Raw genomic sequence first — 20842 nt, 5'->3', positions numbered from 1 at the left:
ATGTACAATTTGTATAATTATAGTCAACTTGTTTAATAAATTAATATTAATATACAATCAAATGAAAGGATAAATATACTCAGTTGATGGAGAGATAAACGATTTTTTTTACTACTCATGGCGACTGAGGCTGCTATGTGTATACATACACGCATAATGGCCGACAGTGAAGATTTGGATTTTAATCCGTTCTACAAACTTCTACAGGTAATTGCATGTTTCTGTGATCAAGTACAATTGTATCATTATTGAGGGATAATACATGATTTGTGAGTTTGTATAAAAGCATGGCATTTAATTAATCAATTGACAAGTTAAAGTTGACGTCATAAGTGAAACTGGAGCACCATATTTTGGGCCGGTGGAGAAAGTAGAAAACTGTAGTCTCGAGTTGTTTCAAATAATAGTAATATACTGTAGGTTGTTTATTATTTGGCGCCGTAGACGATATTTACTTGAGAACCTCTCATCGTCTTTATTTTGACCACGTCGTAGGTCATATACTCATCGCCCTCTGTGTCAAAATTCAGAAATGCTTTCTTTTTGTTTTCCACAGAATCCCTCATTTACATCAGTGTTTCCGGAAACGTTGTGTGATTTTGTGATCATCCCACAATTGGGGTGACTTCTTCAATTCCCATGAGATAGTCATGATCATTGCATTTGCTTTAATATTTATTGTAGTTTTTTAGGAAAATATGTTTCTAAAGATACAATAAATTTATCATATTATTGCAGCAAATCACTTGCATACCATCATCTTACAAATGTACATTGTCATTTTATATGCTATTTTCTTTGTTTTTAGTTAAATTCCTGAATTGATGAATTTTTGAAACTATTACTTTAAATTTGGCAATTGTTCGGTCCATATTAAGCAGTTGATCTGTGTTACTAGTATTAACATGTAATATTGTATTAATTAATTTGTTTATTTCTACAGACTAGATTTATGAATAAATTTGAAACTGCCCAGAAAAAATGTTATCTTGTGTGTATCCCTGCAGCGACAGCACTTCAAGGAATCAATATCAATCAAAACTTTGTAGGTATGTATGATGTTTTGAAATAGTTTCCTTCAACAACTCACATCAAGACGGCAGGCTTTTTGTAAGTCTTTGTCCACCACTGTCGTCCTAGGTATTCGACTTTTGTTCTCTTATGATGAGTTAATAACACCAACGAATTGTTTCCCTCAGCATTGTGTAAGTTAGATATGTGTTTGTGTACCACTACTGCTTTTCCTAGGCTTCAGTGACCGCGTCTCGTGATTCACAAGTGATCCTTTGTCGTTGGTAATTAACATAAAATGGTGGGCTTTTTGTAAGTCTGCGTCAACTACTGTCGTCCTGGGAACTTGACTTTTTTTCAGATACGTGTTTGTGTACTGCCACTGCTTTCCTTGGGCTTCGGTTTCCCTCTGAATTGTGTAAGATAAATATGTGTTTGTGTACCACTACTGCTTTCCTTATGCTTCGGTTATTTTTTCCACAAATAAAAAAGAAAATCAGCAATCTCTGGTCTTTATTTTTAAACCTAAATCGTAACTAGAATGGTTCAAAGCAGCCTGTAAAATAAAACAAAGGCAGCATGTTACTTAAGGATCTGTCAATCAACCACACCATGCTAACTAATTGACCTGTCAATCAACCACATCATGCTAACTAGCCCACAGCCGCCACCCCCCACCTAAATGATATACGGTAGTCCGGCACGCAAGTTGTTGGCGCTTAAATTGACAACATCCGACTTGTTCAACTAATACCATCAAGGCTACAACTGGCTTATTGTTACTGCAGTAATGTGATACAAAGTCTGGTCATCATACTTTAATTGATAGTGAATTATACACAAGCATGGATTGCTAGAATACTCTGTGCCCAAACATGTGAGTAACAATTGCACAGGGCACATATGTCGTCATAATTGAAATTGTTGTCAGGACAGTACATTCAGCAATACTGTTTCAGTCACAAAGTTAAACCACCCGTTTATCATACTTGCAACATAATAGCAAGCAATAACATGACATTAACTTGATGAAAATGAATGAATACTTCATATAATAGTGGTAGTGAATCTACATGTACATAGATAACATTTATAGAATTGATATACATACATGTACTACTACTGCTCATTTTACATATTTACTATTTTGTTTCAGATACTCATATACTCAGGCCTTCTCCTTATTTTCGAAGGTATGGAAAACCCAATTGCTTTATTACTTTTTTCATAACTCTGTACAGGATTCTACCAAAGATAAAAATGAATTAGCCATGGTGGCTATATAAATGTACTCCATCATTTTTCTTAGCGTGCAATCACCAACTTGTTTGGTCACTTTGCAAACATGAAAAATAACAAAATTATTCAGCTTCATGTAACAAATTGACTTACTTGACTTAATTCCTTGTCTCTTCGTGGAGATTAGGGCTAGTTGGTTTCCCTAATCACAGCTTTTTCCAGGGTAAGGTGATTACCCCGACGCCCAACCTCCAACCTGGAGGACCAGTTGAACTGTATTTCGTCTCTTCTCTGCATGGTTAAACATGCCAGGGGATTTCTCCTCGCTGACACAGCTCGTAGGGTAACTAAGAACCCCAAGCCTCTCCACCACGGCAAGGTAACAGTTCAGGGAGTAGTGCTGTAACACTTAATATAAAACAATATTATGTTTCCCTGATGTTTAATTTCTAGACATTTCTGGTGGTGATGTTTGTATATAATGACCATTTTCTCTCTGAATAATTGAAATTACTCTTAGCTATTGGTGGTGAAAGTGACGTAATATGTTGTAGCCTAAATGTAAATGTAATTCATTATTTGAGTGTATTTTAGTGTAAGGGTTACTGGAAACCCAGTTATTATTAGTTGTTATCCTTGTAAAGAGTATGAGCTTGGCAGAAATTGCTGCACCCAAATACAAGTAGACTGTTGACAGTCCTCAGGTCTAATTTGTTAGTATATTAAATCAGCAAACACTGAAGCTGTTTACAAGAAATTCCACAGGCATTTCAGCGAAGGCCACAATGTCACCTGAGGGTGTTTACAAACGTTAACAGTCATCAGGCCTCCAGCCTTTGCTGAAATGCTTATGGCATTTCTTGCAAACACCTTTAGAGTTTGCTGATTTAATATACTAAAAAAATCAGGCCTGAGGACTGTCGACAGTCTATTAAATATACAACTATCATTTTATACATTGTGTATACATTGTGAAGGCAGTATCTTTTCATTCACTGTTACTTGTTTTAGTTAAATTTGTTTGTTAATTTGTTAGCTTGTTATTTTTTAAATTTTAGCTGTAAAAAACATTTCTTTAATTATGTCGCTGTTTTTCTTGCAGTCACTATGAAAGTACAGATAAAACTGGTAACAAAAGTATTGCAATTGAAAATGGTTTTGTTCAAACCAAAGATGGATTCTCTGTTAACACAAAAATCAGGATTCTGTCTGAAGAACTCAGCTACAATAAGGTATACATTGACACTTAGAAAACCTAAGTCAACTTTTGTCTGAAATTTTCTGAAATAAACTTAATTTTTTACTCCCATGTGCGAAGCACACAATGGGAGTTTTTGCAGTTACCCTGTCTGTATGTGTGTATGTGTGTGTGTATGTGTGTGTGTCCGTCTGTTCCACTGATATCTCAAGAACCATACATCGTTTTTTGATGAAACTTGGTGCATAGATGCTCTGGGCCAATGCGCAGATTTGATTAGGTTTTGGTAGAAATCCATGCATATTAATTACCTAATTTGCATGATAATCAGCTCATTTTTAGCTATTCCATGACTAATTTCACTAATTTAGTCCACTAATTTCTAAAGAACCACTCATTGGATTTTGATGAAACTTGGTTCATTGATGCTCTGAACTAATGCTAGGTTTTGATTAGTTTTGGATGAAAATCTGTGAATATTAATTACCGAATAATGATTAGTTAATTTTCGGCTTTTCCACTGATATCTCAACTACTGATCTTTGCATTTCAATGAAACTTGGTACCTAGATGTCATAGGACACTGCACAGACCTAGTAGTTTTTAGGGTATATCAGTACATATTAATTACCTAATTTGCATAATAAATTAATTTTCAGCTTTTGATATTTCAAGTAGTAAGCATTACATTTCAGTGAAACATGGTACATATATACTCAAGGACTATGCACAGATCAATTGTTTTGGGATAAATATTTGTGCATATTAATCACCTAATTTGCATAATTAGTTAATTATCGGATTTTCACGTATATCTCAAATACTAATCATCACATTTCAATGAAATTTTGTACATAGATGCTCTAGGACAATGTATAAATATGATCAGTTGTGGGTTAAATTAGCATAATAATTCATAATTATGATCTGATCACATTTCAATAAAACTTGGTACATAGATGGTCTGTTACATTGCGCAGACCTTATTAGTTTTACACTTTGTTCATTTTAATTTCATGATTTGCATAATTATTTTTCAGCTTTTCCATCAATATCTCAAGTACAAGTAATTTTGAATTAATTTTTACTGTGTCTCTAATACTCTCAGCACACGGGAGTTCTTTCTAAGCTTTCTTTGATTTCATATATTTTCAAAAATATTGATCAAGACTGGTAGCAAATAGGGGATTATGTCAATTTGGCCTAAAAATAACAGAAAAACATTATACAAAAATACATAAAATGTTGCGCCATAATTGTGGTGAAAAAAATGTTAAAGTTAAGAGTTGTTGGATAAGCGAATCACTATTTGTATCTCAGCAGCTGCAATCCACCCTGCCACATTTGATAATGTATCCTTCAAACTCTTTTCTGCATCCATAGTTCCATTGCCTTACACAGTACACACAGTGTACTGATTATATCATGATTTGTCATATACTGCATAGTATGATTTGCTATAACAAAAAATTTATATTATTTACTTTCAGGATTATAAACCATTCAAGATTTTAATAATAGAAAAACCATTGGATCCAAGGTTCAGGGTGAGTATTATTTACAGTATCAGTATATTGAAGCATATGATTAAAGGTTACTATTGGTAACAAGGCAGAGATTTCAGAAAAATAATTGAACTGTTATAATAAGTACTTTTTGTACTTGATTATGTTAGAAATCTAATCACATTTTTTTATTTGCAGACTGGCAACTTTGTTTCATTGTCGCCTGTAGATACGTATACTAATAGCATATCATTTCAGGAGTAAGTGATTTCTTTGTATATGTATGTGTAAACAGAGTAATGATTTGATGAACCATTAATTAAATGTGTCTATTCTACAACATTATACCTTGAGATCTCATAGTTATGTAAGTGTCTAGTGAACAACTTTACAAACAAACATCCTACAATGATCATGATGCGATATTTACTTTTCAATTTTGACTTTCAGAAACAAGAAACTTCTGTTTCAATTTCCGGAACACAGAGTGCCTTTGTCAATTTTAGATCAGAACATTAAACAATTTAACATGAATTATATGATATTGCAAGGTTACTTGGACCATGCTGCAATGAAGTTACAGGATATGTGTTTTACTGCTACTGAGGTAAAAATGCTCTACTTAGAAAATCATCTTTTTGTAGAAGTGCTCATCAAGCCAAAATATTTTTTTATTGTACATATTGTTTTTCCATAGATACACTCATTTATGTAAAGGTGTATGTTACTTTTGGTTTATGTACCGATATAGTCAAACCTGTGTTTAGAAACTACCCAATATGAACAGTGTTTATAGACAGGTGGTCTTGTATGGAGGTTGAATTATCTTTTCTTGAACTGCCACCTCATACATTTCAAACTATGTTTAAAAACAAATACTGTAGATAACTTTATTTCGCTGAAGGGATGATTTCGTGAAAATAAAATTCAGCGAATATACTTTTTTTCCTATATTTCACATTAAACTCATGAAAAATCAGTGAAAATAAATTCAAAGCAAAACGCCCAAAAAGCCTTTTCAGCGAAAATTAATTCCAGCGAAAGTAAAGTATTCCACAGTAATTTGTTTCTGTTCCTGTTCCAAATTTGTTTGATGTTAACAAAATCAAGTTTGACTTAAAAATTATTTTATAAACAGAATTTTGGTTCTTAAGCAAAGACAATTAAAAATATTGGTCACATAAGACAGGTATTTTTTTTACCCTGGTTGCTCATACATTATGTCATAATAGGCTTTTTTTTCTTTGAACTAATGCTGTAATAGTTTTATTTCATATGATTGCCCTATCAAAATATAAGTAAAAAAAATAGTTGACTATTATATGTACATGCAAAACTCAAATTGGCAGTAATATTACCGCCAGTCCAAATTTTAAGTTAGATGCATCAAAATTAAAGTTGTATGTGTTACATTACCCAATGGATACTAAAAAAAATTTTTAATTTGCAAAAAAAATTTTACTAGTGTTCATTTGCATTTTTTTGTTATGAAATATATAAATATTTCTATGGTATACACTGGAGTCTACTAAGCCATGTACGTTATAATTTATTTATAAACCAAAATGATTCCAGTTACATATTGTATGAACTTGTGCAGCGTCTGTCACATATTTGGCAGATGAAAACAGTAGATCATGGTAAGCTGAGAAAGTGTTGTGAAATCTCAAGCCATCATTGACTGGTCTGATTGATTCTTGAATGGATGGAGCAATCTGCCTAGTCTATCCAATTATCTTTTTTATTAATTGAATTAGATTAAATTCAAATAAAAACAGTTGGATTTATAAGTATAAAAAATTTATTTTATAAAAATAAACAAAGATTTGTTGATTTATAAGCGTGATTTGATTTTGATTCGCAGAGCATTTTGAAAGTTAACAGAAATACGCGACGTAATGCAGACAGGAGAATGGTTGATATATTGACAATTGCAGTTGAAAGGTAAACATTTTGTCTGTGCATGACAAATTTATATTTTTCTCATTTTGCTTAATAATTTGTGTAAATGTTTGGTCAAAAACATAAGTCTGAATTCTGTGTTGGCATATGCCGGTCATCCTAAAATAAGAAATTATTATAGATTAATAATTAATTATTATTATAGAATGCATGCATGTCGTATTATCATATTATAGCTAGTTTTTACTGAGTTGCACTTTCACTTTGCAATATAGTGAGGTATCATTCCCTGGCCAATATGTGCACTGTCAATGTTGACGTCGTGGAAGAGCAATGGAGAGATACAGAATATGAATTGAAGTGAATCTCCTAAATTAAACTAGCTTTGTAAACAATAGACACTCATTTGAAGGGTTTGTTTTATCGTTGGTATGTTTGATAAAAATATATTTATACAATTTGTGTTTTTATCTTATCTGGGAGTGATATTTCATATACAAAGTAGGAATGCAATTATAGCTGGTAATCTCAGTACTATTATTCATGTAAACTGTAAATATAACACTGATCATATTTTATTTCACATAGTTATGTTATGGGGTGTGTTCATAGCAAAGTATTCCCGGCTGTCTGTCAGAAGTGTTGTAGAGATGATAACAAAATCTGTAGCAAAGAGAAAGAACTCCAAGGAGTTGGAGGTGACGAATTTGGTGTCAAAACTGAGTTTTGCTGTCCACTACCAGCATCAGTGAGTATTCATTTACCCTCAAACTAGCTTAGAATCTAGAACCTACCGGTAGGCTTAGATGATGACATTTTCAATCAACCAATCAAATTTAGTCAATAGCTGACAGTGATTAAATATTACTAGCATCATACCTAGATATAATTGATGGCATTTTCAAACAACCAATCAAATTTACAGTCAATAGCTGACAGTGATTAAATATTACTAGCATCATACCTACGCTTAGTTGATGGCATTTTAATTCAACCAATCAAATTTACAGTCAATAACTGACCATGGTAAGATATTACTAGCATCATACCTAGGCATAGTTGATGGCATTTTAATTCAACCAATCAAATTTACAGTCAATAACTGACCATGGTAAGATATTACTAGCATCATACCTAGGCATAGTTGATGAAATTTTCAATCAACCAATCAATTTTACAGTCAATAGCTGAAAACAATGAGATATCACGTTTTTCAATATTGCATATTTTTTGTATCAATGTGTTTTCTGATGAATCTATTCATAGCATTCATACATGGTATATTTACCATACTAATGAATTGTGCAATGTTTTACGTTATGTAGGTTGTTGAATTAGCAAGATTGGATGGACTCTACACCCCACTTGAAAAATTGTTTTGTTTAAAATCTACGTTGGTGAGAATTGTAATTTCATATATACACTCATCACTTCACATTGTTTTGTATTATACGTACATGTATTATATTAGTATCTGTTGTGGGTTTTTTCTGCCCTCTAGTATGGACTATAATTAAATCTAATCCCATGTATTTGCATATCGTTTAGACCAAGTTGTGTCCATGCATAAAAGTTACTTGGGGACAACCAAACTTACCAAGAAATTGTCAGTTCTTTTAATTTTGATTTCTCATTAAGATAACCAGTTTTACTCCATGTTCCTTGCATGTAGGGAATAACACGAAATGAATAGTCATAAATATAACAGTAAATATTTCAAATGGACAACACATACAATATTGTTTTGTTGCCAGAGGTCATCCTTCAGGGCACTTAGATTGAACCAGCTATTTCTTTGCTCATACTGAGGATTTGCACATGTTTCACTGTACAATTTACAACTACGATTTTTGACCTCTTAGACCATGCTAAGGAACTTTGCATGAATACAACTATTATGTGTTTATATATATGGTTTGTGTTAATTATAGGATTGTATATCAGAAGAAGTGAATTACTTTGCTAAAGACAATGTGGTAGCTGGTAATGAAGTACCATGCATTGCGTCAGATGATCTTATACCTCTACTGGTAAGCAAAGTCCACAATCATGAAGCGGATCTGCCATTACTTAGTCAGAATGTGTCCAATATTGCATTTGTCATCCAGTGTTTGTATTTTAATAGCAAGAAAGAAACAATATTAATTTGACTTTCTTGGTGAAAATAAAAAAGTTGCTTAGTGTAACATTTGTGTTAAGACAATAATGTTTATATCCATCCGTGTTAAAATGATTGGTTACCTTATTATGGTCATCATTAGGGTCAATGCCATTAAGATACCAGGAATAGAAAAATAATTGGTGTCATCGAACAAGTCCAAAATTGTGGTGTGGAATATGACAGAAATTTTGCATTTTAACACTGGTTTCTATGGTGAAATTATTTCTTCACAATGAATCCTGAAATTTTATTTGGTGACATTATTGATATGAATCCTAATGCTGTTAAAAAAACACATTTAATTTTGTGTGTTACTTGTGTCATAATATATTCCTAAAAAGTACAACGAGTAATCCTCTCCCACAATGCATTGTATATATGTGCAGTAACATGCTCAGTAGTGCAAAATTTGAATTCAACTCCCACAATGCATTGCATATATGTGCAGTAACATGCTAAGTAGTGCAAAATTTGAATTCAACTCCCACAATGCATTGTATATATGTGCAGTAACATGCTCAGTAGTGGCAAATTTGAATTCGACTCAAACTGTCTTGAAGTTACTATGGATTCAAAAATAAAGGGTGATAACATTACATTTTATTTTGCTCATTGCTGAAACTTAGGTTATTTTTGCTTAAAGTTGTATCGTTATTCCATTTCAGGTAACAGTACTCATCCAGTCTAAAAGCACTCATTTAATCAGTAATTTGTATTATATAGAACATTTTCACTGGGCAACAACGTCAAAAGATGATCTCAGGTTAGTCATACACTCAGTTAATGTTTAATAAATACAGCTAATCTGTATTTCAGATAATTATCACATTTGTATCATGTATATCTGACCTGTGTAATGGAATCTGCCTCAGTGTGAGCCTTATTCATGACAGAACTTTTTCAGTAAATCAAATAGAAAGTATTAATTATTCAATTAAGTTCAGTAAAATTTGTACATGTACAGGGTACATGTAGCATGTTTTATGATAAATCTATAAATTTTTAAAAGAAATCACTGAAAACCATTCGACCAATCACAGTAATTTTGAATTTGACATCACTAGTGTAGATGAAATGATCTGAGTGTCATCCAATCAGCAATCAGTTTCACACTTAGAGAATGATACAAAAGTTCATTCCAGCGTCTCTCATTTCAATTGAGAATCAAAATATTTTCCAAAAAATTACAGTTATTGAATTCACTTGGTAATCTGAAATGCATATATACATGTGTCACATATATACTTTTGTATTATTTAGTTTCAGTCTAGTGACATTTAAGGCTGCTACAGAATATTTTCTGAACACTGATTTTTCACATCTCAAACCACTTGCACCGAAGATGAGAAATGAGGTAAGTGGTTGCTGCTACATTTGGTAATTATTATTGATATTGACAATGATGTGACGTGACTCCTTCAATTGTTGTGATGAGCAAGACTTTGGAAATTTGTTAGTTTGAAATTACGAGACTTTAGTTTGGAGACAATTAGTAGCAATCCAACAAGTTAAATTTATAACATTTTAACATGTGCTACCAGTACATGATTTGTGTCTGTAATATGTTAGCTAGAATGAAAATTTCTGCTGTTGGTTTGAAATCTATGGATAATCTTGATAAACTGGGTTTTAAGTATAGGATAAAGCTTGAGTACAAAGATTTACTATTTCCATAGCAACTGGATCCAGATCTCGTCTAATGTAATTGGTTGTTTTGAAGGAGAATCCTTCCCTAAAGAAAATTTTATAGTACAAGTGTTATCATTGGTTACTTGTTAATATATAGTCGTTATTACTATTTTTAATTTAAATTAAACATCTTATTAATACCGGTACTTCTTTTTATGGACACACCCCCCCCCTCATGGGCATGTAAATTAAAAATCATTCTCAAAGTTGTTGTTTCCATGGTTACCAGATCCTTCTCCACCAAAATTTATTAGATTGGCATTTTGAATGAAAATTAGTTCCTGGAATGAATGTTTCCATGGCAACCGTATCTACAAATTTCACAAACAAACATACACTGGCAAAAATGTTATTGAAAAATCCTTGGCTGACTAATTGCATGCATTTTTTGTAAACTTCATATCTGTAATATACTAGATGACACTAGAAGAAATTCTTCTTGCCAAAAAAGAACAAGAAAATGAAACTGGGGAAAAAGGTGAGAGAAGCAGAGACAGCCATAAAGTAGCATACAGAACACGTGGAGGTTCATTCAACAGAGAATTAGACAATATAACAAGAATGATAGAAAAAACTACTACTAGTCCTACAAATACAACTACTCCAATGAAATCTCTTTTTGCCGGTAAGTCAAACAACTGTGATACTTTAGGATGTGTCTTAATTTGTGTATGTTAAGCCCTGCTCAGATTGATCTAGTACAAAGGTATAACACTGCTCAGTAAAAGAATGACCTTGCTAACCAAAGAAAACTGCCTATTCATACAACATCCCTTATAATCTATATCAATTATCCTGTTTATCAAATAATGTATTTAGTATATTACCGGTAGTAGCAATTATGTGAATGAAAGAGTTGTGTTTATGGGTCACAAATTTTAATGATATGCCATACATGTGCAATAAATGTAATTTTTATGTGCACTTCTATTGGCCATATGGTAGGAGCAAATATGATAGTGGTTGATACTTATCTGTTTTAGAATATGACCAAGTCCAAGCAAGTGGTTTTGCTCAGAGATCTACAGTTGTACCTCCAGACGTGATCCCTTCATCATCAGCACACACAAGACTACAAACTCCACTTGGGTAAGCATGACTAAGCTCAAGGTTGTTGCATTTGCATATTCATGTCATATTTTATTACAGTATTATTGACATATCATCAGGATTTATGATGTAAAATTTATTGGAGCCAGTAGGAAAAGTAGAGTAAAGTTGGTTATCATTATCAAATGTTTTTTTGGTTGTATACAAAGTCTTGATGTGAGCCATGATGTTTTGTGCATGATTTGACCTACAACCTTTGATCTGATAGGTTAAGTACAATCTATGTTATTAACCAATCAGAATGCTGTGCAATTCTCCAGGAATTCTCAAATAATAGCAATGACATTCTTATAAAAAAAGAGGATTTGAATTACCAATATTGAACTGCAATTCGTTGGTATTGATTTTAGGGACAAAACTACAGAGTACAATGGCTGTGCACTGGACATTTGTGGTCAAACAAATTTCTGGATTTTGAAAGAGATTGCATATGTGACCCCGAATGTAAATATCATGCAAAAATTAGGGATGCTTGACCAAACATCTAATTTTATTATTTGAACAAGTTATTGACCATTTCCTTGGCATGTTTTAGCAGATTCCATTCAAGCTTATTAGGAGCAACTCACATGAAGTACTGATGCATGTTGATTTGTTTCGTGAATCGGTTCAAAATGGCTGACTGATGGCCACGTTGGTTTTACCGTTTCTCGGTCATACTTTGACCAATTTTGTTCAAAAAAGTCTTCTTTGGTAGCACATTATTATGCTGAATACTCCTCCAACATTGAATATAATTATATTTTTTTTTATTGTTTATAATTCACACAGTCACTAAGAACTTGATAATTGAAAATGACTTATTCACATTCATTTCAGGGACTTTCTATCATCTTTGAAGAATGATGTATTGGATGGTACTTATGGAAAAGGAGATTGAATAATATCACAAGTTTTACAAATTGGAAAAAAGCTACTACAGCTATATTCTGCAAATCTACATAGCTGTTCGCAAAACTACATTGCTGCTGAAGTCTGCTTCCAGTCAATACAGATGATACAATCTTCAGTCCATTTTGCTGTTACAGTCCTCAACCAATCTACATAGCTGCTGCAGTTGCCTACCAATCCACACAGTTGATACAGTCTTCCAGTCCACATAGCTACTGCAGTTGCCTATCAATCTACACAGTTTCTGCAGTCCTCTAGTAATCTACATAGCTACTGCAGTTGCCTACTGGTCCACACAGTTGCTACGGTCCTATAGTAATCTACATATCTACTGCAGTTGCCTACCAATCTACACAGTTTCTGCAGTCCTCTAGTAATCTACCTAGCTACTGCAGTAGCCTACCAATCTACACATTTGCTGCAGTCCTCTAGTAATCTACATAGCTACTGCAGTTGCCTACCAATCTACACAGTTGCTGCAGTCTTCTAGTAATCCACATAGCTACTGCAGTTGCCCACCAGTCTACACAGTTGCTGCAGTCTTCTAGTAATTTACAAAGCTACTGTAGTTGCCTACCAGACTACACATTTTCTGCAGTCCTCTAGTAAACTACATAGCAACTGCAGTTGCCTACCAGTCTACACAGTTGCTGCAGTCTTCTAGTAATCCACATAGCTACTGCAGTTGCCCACCAGTCTACACAGTTGCTGCAGTCTTCTAGTAATTTACAAAGCTACTGTAGTTGCCTACCAGACTACACATTTTCTGCAGTCCTCTAGTAAACTACATAGCAACTGCAGTTGCCTACCAGTCTACACAGTTGCTGCAGTCCTCTAGTAGTCTACATATCTACTGCAGTTGCCTACCAGTCTACACAGTTGCTGCAGTCTTCTAGTAATCTACAAAGCTACTGTAGTTGCCTACCAGTCTACACATTTTCTGCAGTCCTCTAGTAAACTACATAGCTACTGCAGTTGCCTACCAGTCTACACAGTTGCTGCAGTCCTCTAGTAATCTACATATCTACTGCAGTTGCCTACCAGTCTACACAGTTTCTGCAGTCCTCTAGTAATCTACATAACTACTGCACTTGCCTACCAATCTACACAGTTGCAGCAGTCCTCTAGTAAGCTACATAGCTACTGCAGTTGCCCACCAGTCTACACAGTTGCCTCAGTCTTCCAGTAATCTACATATCTACTACAGTTGCCGACCAGTCTACACACTTGCTGCAGTCCTCTAGTAATCTAAATACTCACTGCATTTTCCTACCAATCCACAGTTGCTGCAGTCCTCTAGTAATCTACATAGCTACTGCAGTTGCCCACTAGTCTACACAGTTGCTGCAGTCATCTAATAATCCACATAGCTACTGCAGTTGCCTACTGGTCCACACAGTTGTTGCAGTCATCTAGTAATCTACATATCTACTGCAGTTGCCTACCAGTCTACACAGTTGCTGCAGTTTTCTAGTAATCAACATAGGTACTGCAGTTGCCCACCAGTCTACACAGTTGCTGCAGTCTTCTAGTAATCTACATAGCTACTGCAGTTGCCTACCAGTCTACACAGTTTCTGCAGTCCTCTAGTAAGCCACATAGCTACTGCAGTTGCCTACCAGTCTACACAGTTTCTGCAGTCTTCTAGTAATCCACATAGCTACTGCAGTTGCCTACCAGTCTACACAGTTGCAGCAGTCTTCTAGTAATCTACATAGCTACTGCAGTTGCCCACCATTCTACACAGTTGCTGCAGTTTTCTAGTAATCCACATAGGTACTGCAGTTGCCCACCAGTCTACACAGTTGCTGCAGTTTTCTAGTAATCCACATAGGTACTGCAGTTGCCCACCAGTCTACACAGTTGCTGCAGTCTTCTAGTAATCTACATAGCTACTGCAGTTGCCTACCAATCTACACAGTTGCAGCAGTCTTCTAGTAATCTACATAGCTACTGCAGTTGCCTACCAGTCTACACAGTTTCTGCAGTCCTCTAGTAAGCCACATAGCTACTGCAGTTGCCTACTGGTCTACACAGTTGCTGCAGTCTTCTAGTAATTCACATAGCTACTGCAGTTGCCTACTGGTCTACACAGTTGCTGCAGTCTTCTAGTAATCCACATAGCTACTGCAGTTGCCCACCAGTCTACACAGTTTCTGCAGTCCTCCAGTAATCTACCGGTACATAACTACTGCAGTTGCCTATCAATCTAATTGCTGCAGTTAAGTACTTCTTGAGATCAATCATCACGTCTGAGGAAATAAATTATAGTGAAGATATGGAATAATTTGCATACCTATAGATAAATAATAGTTTTGCTATTTTCACAATTTCAAAGATGATAAAACTGACTGGCCACTGAATCACTGTTTAGTAAAAAGAGATTGATAGTTATTTTTTTTACTGTTTTGACAGATTTTTATATATTTACGCTGTCCTAGCTTTCTTGACTTGTTCAATAACCTATTTAAATTATGTAAATATGCAAATGTGGTCATCAAAACATTTACCAGTGTTGGATTTGGATACAATTTTATACATAAATGTGTTCTGAGACATATGTGTTGATTAACAAACAATGCAAAGTGACTTTGTGATCAGCATGTACTTGTAGAATGCCGTACACTACCGGTAATCTCCTTAATCAGTAATTATTTATTTACTTGGCTTGTTAAACACTATACTTATTTATTTCTTAAATAATTATGTTTATGAATAGTTTATTAATTGGTTTAAATAATGTTAAATATTTTTCTGAAAGAGGCTGTTTTTGTTTGCAATTTGATTTTAAAATGATAGGTTTATTATTTAAGGATGGACGTAGCTGAATGGGAGTTCTCTGAAATGTGTTCAGACTTGATCCTTGTGACAGACTTTTTGTTAAGTTTGAAGAAAAAATACCATTGTTTGGTATTTGGTTACCAATGCTGATCTTTAACAGAAACCAATGTTGAATGAATTGTGACCAATTTACAATTGAAATAGACCATCATAGTAGGGCTTATGGGGAAACAACAAAGCCATTGTTTCCATGGAAACAATCTTGTGTAACCCATCTTTTTATTTGAATTTTGTCATTCAAGAGATTGATCACACTTGAAAGTAAAATTGCACATGGAGGGTCATACTATATCAGTATCAATCTTCAACTTTGACCCTAATAGCATACTACAACATTAGTGGGTTGATGTACCTCCTGATTCCTACATCAAATAACATGTGATTTATTACATATCAGTGAAAATAAATCTGTCAATGCAAATTTTAGTTTTCAGTAAAAATTAAGTAAATCACAGTATATTATAGATAAATATAAAGCTTTCCATTGATACTCACTCTTTTCTAAATATGGACTACTTTTTGCTGGACAATCGTAGTAGTTCAATTTGTATAATTGGGATACAGTTTTATTTGTTTTATTAATGTAGAAACAAACTCATTTTTAATCTCTATAAGGAGCTTGTTTTTAATCTCTATAAAGTACATCAACTTTCCAAGGTGTTTTCTATCTGTTCCTGTTATAATACATTACACTGTATGTAATTGAAATACACCATCACCCTTCATTTACCCCTGAGTCTGATGAGTAACTGTAAAACTTATCAAGTAATCATTTTTGTTTTAAAGCTACATTATGTAAAACTTCAGTGAATTGGAGTTATTTATTGTTATATTTTATTGCATGTGCAATATCTTGGCTGGGATTTTTATTAAATGTCTTTAGTTGTAATAAGAATTGTGTTTTTTTTCCTGTTGTTCATATGTGTGTGTGGGTACGTGCATGCATGCGGGTGCGCACAGGTGTGGGTATAGATGAGTGGGTGTGGTGGAGGGGAGATTTCAACTTGTCTAATGTTAGAAGGGTAGTAAATGAGAATCAGTGAGTGCTATTTATGTTTGTATGCATTTACAATACAAATAAAAACTATCCATCATAAAAATGCCCAACCAACAGATACAGAACGAAATAGAGAAATTGTGTCATGTCAACAATTAATTATTCGTATTATAAAGGCAATAGTGAAAATGCCAAAATAATGTGTTTTTGCATAGACCCTCCATGGTTTTTGTCACAAATTTAACAAAGAATGCATGTTCTGTTATGTATTGTGTGACAATCTGCTGAAAAAAAATATTTAGGGTTGATATTTGTCTCAATTTGCATTTCCCATTATTGTTGATTTTGTGTCCTGAAATACCATAATTCTTTTAAACTAAATCTAAAAAGTTTACCCATTTGTTCTTTTTAATTAGCTATTTAATATTGATACTTTAGAAAATTTAGTGAGCTTATTTAGCCAGCTTCCAATGAGACGTCAAACAAAGGTGAATTTTATGTATACATTGTATTTGTTTTTTTCTACACCACAACATACATCCAGACATGCACCATATTCTGAGCTATGAATGTGTTCACTTCAATATAAATAGCTGACAGTGTTCAACCAAAAATGCCATTATAACTAGGAGTGGTCAACCAACCAGGTAGTGGTCACTAGGAAGGAGTGCTCAACCAATCAGGTCGTTGACACTAGGAGTGGTCCATCAACCAGACTGTTGTCACAAGGAGTGGTCCATCAACCAAACAGTTGTCACCAGGAGTGTTCAACCAATCAGATCGTGGTCACTGGGAATGCTCAACCAATCACGTCGTTAACACTAGGAGTTTTTAACCAATCACGTCGTTGACACTATGAGTGTTCAACCAATCAGGTCATGATCACTACAAGTGCTCAATCAATCACGTCGTTGTCACTAGTAGTGTTCAAACAATCAGATCGTGGTCACTAGGAGTGCTCAACCAATCACGTCGTTGACACTAGGAGTGTTCAACCTATTACGTCGTTTACATTAGGAGTGTTCAACCAATCACGTCGTTGACACTAGGAGTGTTTAACCAATCACGTCGTTGACACTAGGAGTGTTCAACCAATCAGGTCGTGGTCACTAGGAGTGCTCAACCAATCACTTCGTTGACACCAGGAGTGTTCAACCAATCACGTCATTGACACTGGGAGTGTTCAACCAATCAGATCGTCGTCACTAGGTGTGCTCAACCAATCACTTCGTTGACACTGGAAGTGTTCAACCAATCAGGTCGTGGTCACTAGGAGTGTTCAACCAATCAGGTCGTTGACGCTAGAAGTGTTCAAACAGCCAGGCCGTGATCACAGGAGTGTTCAACCAATCAGACTGTTGTCACTAGGAATGGCCGTCCATCAACCAGACTGTTGTCACTAGGAGTGCTCGACCAATCACGTCGTTGACACTAGAAGTGTTCAACCAATCAGGTCGTTATCACTACGAGTGCTCAACCAATCCGGTCGTGGTCACTACAAGTGCTCAACCAATCACATCGTTGACACTAGGAGTGTTTAACCAATCACGTCGTTGACACTAGGAGTGTTCAACCAATCAGGTCGTGGTCACTAGAAGTGTTCAACCAACCAGGCTGTGATCACTTGGAGTGTTCAACCAATAAGGCTGTTGTTACTAGAAGTGTTCAATCAATCAAGTCGTGGTCACTAAGAGTGTTTAACCAATCACGTCGTTTACACTAGGAGTGTTCAACCAATCAGGTCGTGGTCACTATGAGTGTTCAACCAGTCAGGTTGTGTTCACTAGGAGTGTTCAACCAATCAGGTTGTGGTCACTATGAGTGATCAACCAATCAGGTCGTGGTCCCTCAGAGTGCTAAACCAATCACGTCGTTGACACTAGAAGTGTTCAACCAATCAGGTCGTGGTCACTAGGAGCGTTCTACCAATCAAGTCGTTCACGCTAGGAGTGTTCAACCAACCAGGCCGTGATCACTAGGAGTGTTCAACCAATCACGCTGTTGTCACTAGGAGTGGTCCATCACCCAGACTGTTGTCACAAGGAGTGGCCGTCCATCAACCAGACTGTTGTCACTAGGAGTGCTCAACCAATCACGTCTTTGACACTAGGAGTGTTCAACCAATCACGTCGTTGACACTAGGAATGTTCAACCAATCAGGTCGTGATCACTACGAGTGCTCAACCAATCACGTCGTTGACACTAGTAGCGTTCAACCAATCAGGTCGTGGTCACTAGTAGCGTTCAACCAATCAGGTCGTTGACGCTAGAAGTGTTCAAACAGCCATGCCGTGATCACAGGAGTGTTCAACCAACCAGGCCGTGATCACAGGAGTGTTTAACCAATCACTAGGAGTGGCCGTCCATCAACCAGACTGTTGTCACTAGGAGTGGCCGTCCATCAACCAGACTGTTGTCACTAGGAGTGGCCGTCCATCAACCTGACTGTTGTCACTGGGAGTGCTCAACCAATCACGTCGTTGACACTAGAAGTGTTCAACCAATCAGGTCGTTATCACTACGAGTGCTCAACCAATCCGGTCGTGGTCACTACGAGTGCTCAACCAATCACATCGTTGACACTAGAAGTGTTTAACCAATCACGTCGTTGATACTAGGAGTGTTCAACCAATCAGGTCGTGGTCACTATGAGTGTTCAACCAGTCAGGTTGTGGTCACTAGGAGTGTTCAACCAATCAGGTTGTGGTCACTAGGAGTGATCAACCAATCAGGTCGTGGTCCCTCAGAGTGCTAAACCAATCACGTCGTTGACACTAGAAGTGTTCAACCAATCAGGTCGTGGTCACTAGGAGCGTTCAACCAATCAAGTCGTTCACGCTAGGAGTGTTCAACCAACCAGCCCGTGATCACTAGGAGTGTTCAACCAATCACGCTGTTGTCACTAGGAGTGGTCCATCAAACAGACTGTTGTCACAAGGAGTGGCCGTCCATCAACCAGACTGTTGTCACTAGGAGTGTTCAACCAATCACGTCTTTGACACTAGGAGTGTTGAACCAATCACGTCGTTGACACTAGGAGTGTTCAACCAATCAGGTCGTGATCACTACGAGTGCTCAACCAATCACGTTGTTGTCACTAGGAGTGGTCCATCACCCAGACTGTTGTCACAAGGAGTGGCCGTCCATCAACCAGACTGTTGTCACTAGGAGTGCTCAACCAATCACATCTTTGACACTAGGAGTGTTCAACCAATCACGTCGTTGACACTAGGAGTGTTCAACCAATCAGGTTGTGATCACTACGAGTGCTCAACCAATCACGTCGTTGACACTAGTAGCGTTCAACCAATCAGGTCGTGGTCACTAGGAGTGCTCAACCAATCAAAATATCGTTTTTAAGGGGAAGCATCCCCCTGTAAGGCCGTGCCTTAGGCGCAAGGCTGGTAAGCAGATCTCGCCCCTTCATGCAAAATTTCCTGTCGCCGCCTCGGTTTATGGTGGGTGTTATGAAAGTTTTATTATTTAGTCAGCGATCCGCGAAACAATGAGTCAGTGACATGCTGTAACACGTCTTGCCTGGGGTTATTCTAAACAAATATCCTGCTTTATTGTGGAAATATCTGTGTCTGTTTGAATTTTGAAATCATAAATCAACATTATGATTTGTTACATAGCGCCATTTTAGTAGCTTAGTAGTTTTTATTGTTATACTAATTTTCATGTATTTTTTCTTCCATTCTTAGTTACATGTACTCAATGTTTTATTCGTGATTCTGGTGTATTGAACTGTACTTCAGTTCTGCTTTGAACTAAACAATAACATTAGCTTATGTTTAATGTGTTATTTGTTATATGAGTTGTGTGAAGTATTATTTCTGTTTTTTTACAACCATAAAATTACTCTCTGTAGCAGATTTTCGTGTTGAATAAAATTATTATTATTATTATTATTATTATTATTATTATTATTATTATTATTATTATTATTATTATTATTATTATTATTATTATTATTATTATTATTATTATATCAATTTTTATATCAGCTATGCCCCTGAATCCATAGTAAATGACTGCCAAACAAATAACGAAACCGTGTTCTAACAACCTGGTATAATCGATATGCTATTTGGTTATACTCAATGACAAATCAAGTGTTCCATTTGGTAGTCATATTTATTTTATGTCCAAGTTTTTTGTGATTTGACGATGTAGTGATTTCGTACTTTCGGGCATAATTGTTTTTACACTCCGTATTTCAGATCTCATGGAAGTTTTAAGTTATACGCGGGCGGCAAGGGGATTTTTTCTTAAGTTGGAATCAATTGTTTTTTATT

At 35.4% G+C, this 20842-nt stretch overlaps 1 protein-coding gene across 1 annotated transcript; it reads left to right on the top strand.

Annotated features, from left to right (window-relative positions):
* The first annotated feature begins 123 nt into the window (after window positions 1–123).
* On the top strand, window positions 124–16442 carry LOC102805230 (ankyrin repeat domain-containing protein 27-like). The gene is made up of 16 exons (XM_006818029.3): window positions 124–207; window positions 944–1049; window positions 2168–2204; window positions 3353–3482; window positions 4939–4995; window positions 5152–5213; window positions 5404–5560; window positions 6818–6897; window positions 7444–7603; window positions 8181–8252; window positions 8787–8885; window positions 9682–9779; window positions 10277–10370; window positions 11123–11330; window positions 11689–11794; window positions 12635–16442. Exons 1-16 carry the CDS (start codon window positions 136–138, stop codon window positions 12693–12695), a joined length of 1599 nt encoding a protein of 532 aa, XP_006818092.2. The 5' UTR covers window positions 124–135; the 3' UTR covers window positions 12696–16442.
* Window positions 16443–20842: the final 4400 nt, after the last annotated feature.

This window comes from Saccoglossus kowalevskii, chromosome 16 (genome assembly GCF_978046115.1).
Source record: "Saccoglossus kowalevskii chromosome 16, keSacKowa6.1, whole genome shotgun sequence".
Lineage (NCBI taxonomy): Eukaryota > Metazoa > Hemichordata > Enteropneusta > Harrimaniidae > Saccoglossus > Saccoglossus kowalevskii.
This window is presented reverse-complemented; position numbering and strand designations above follow the sequence as displayed.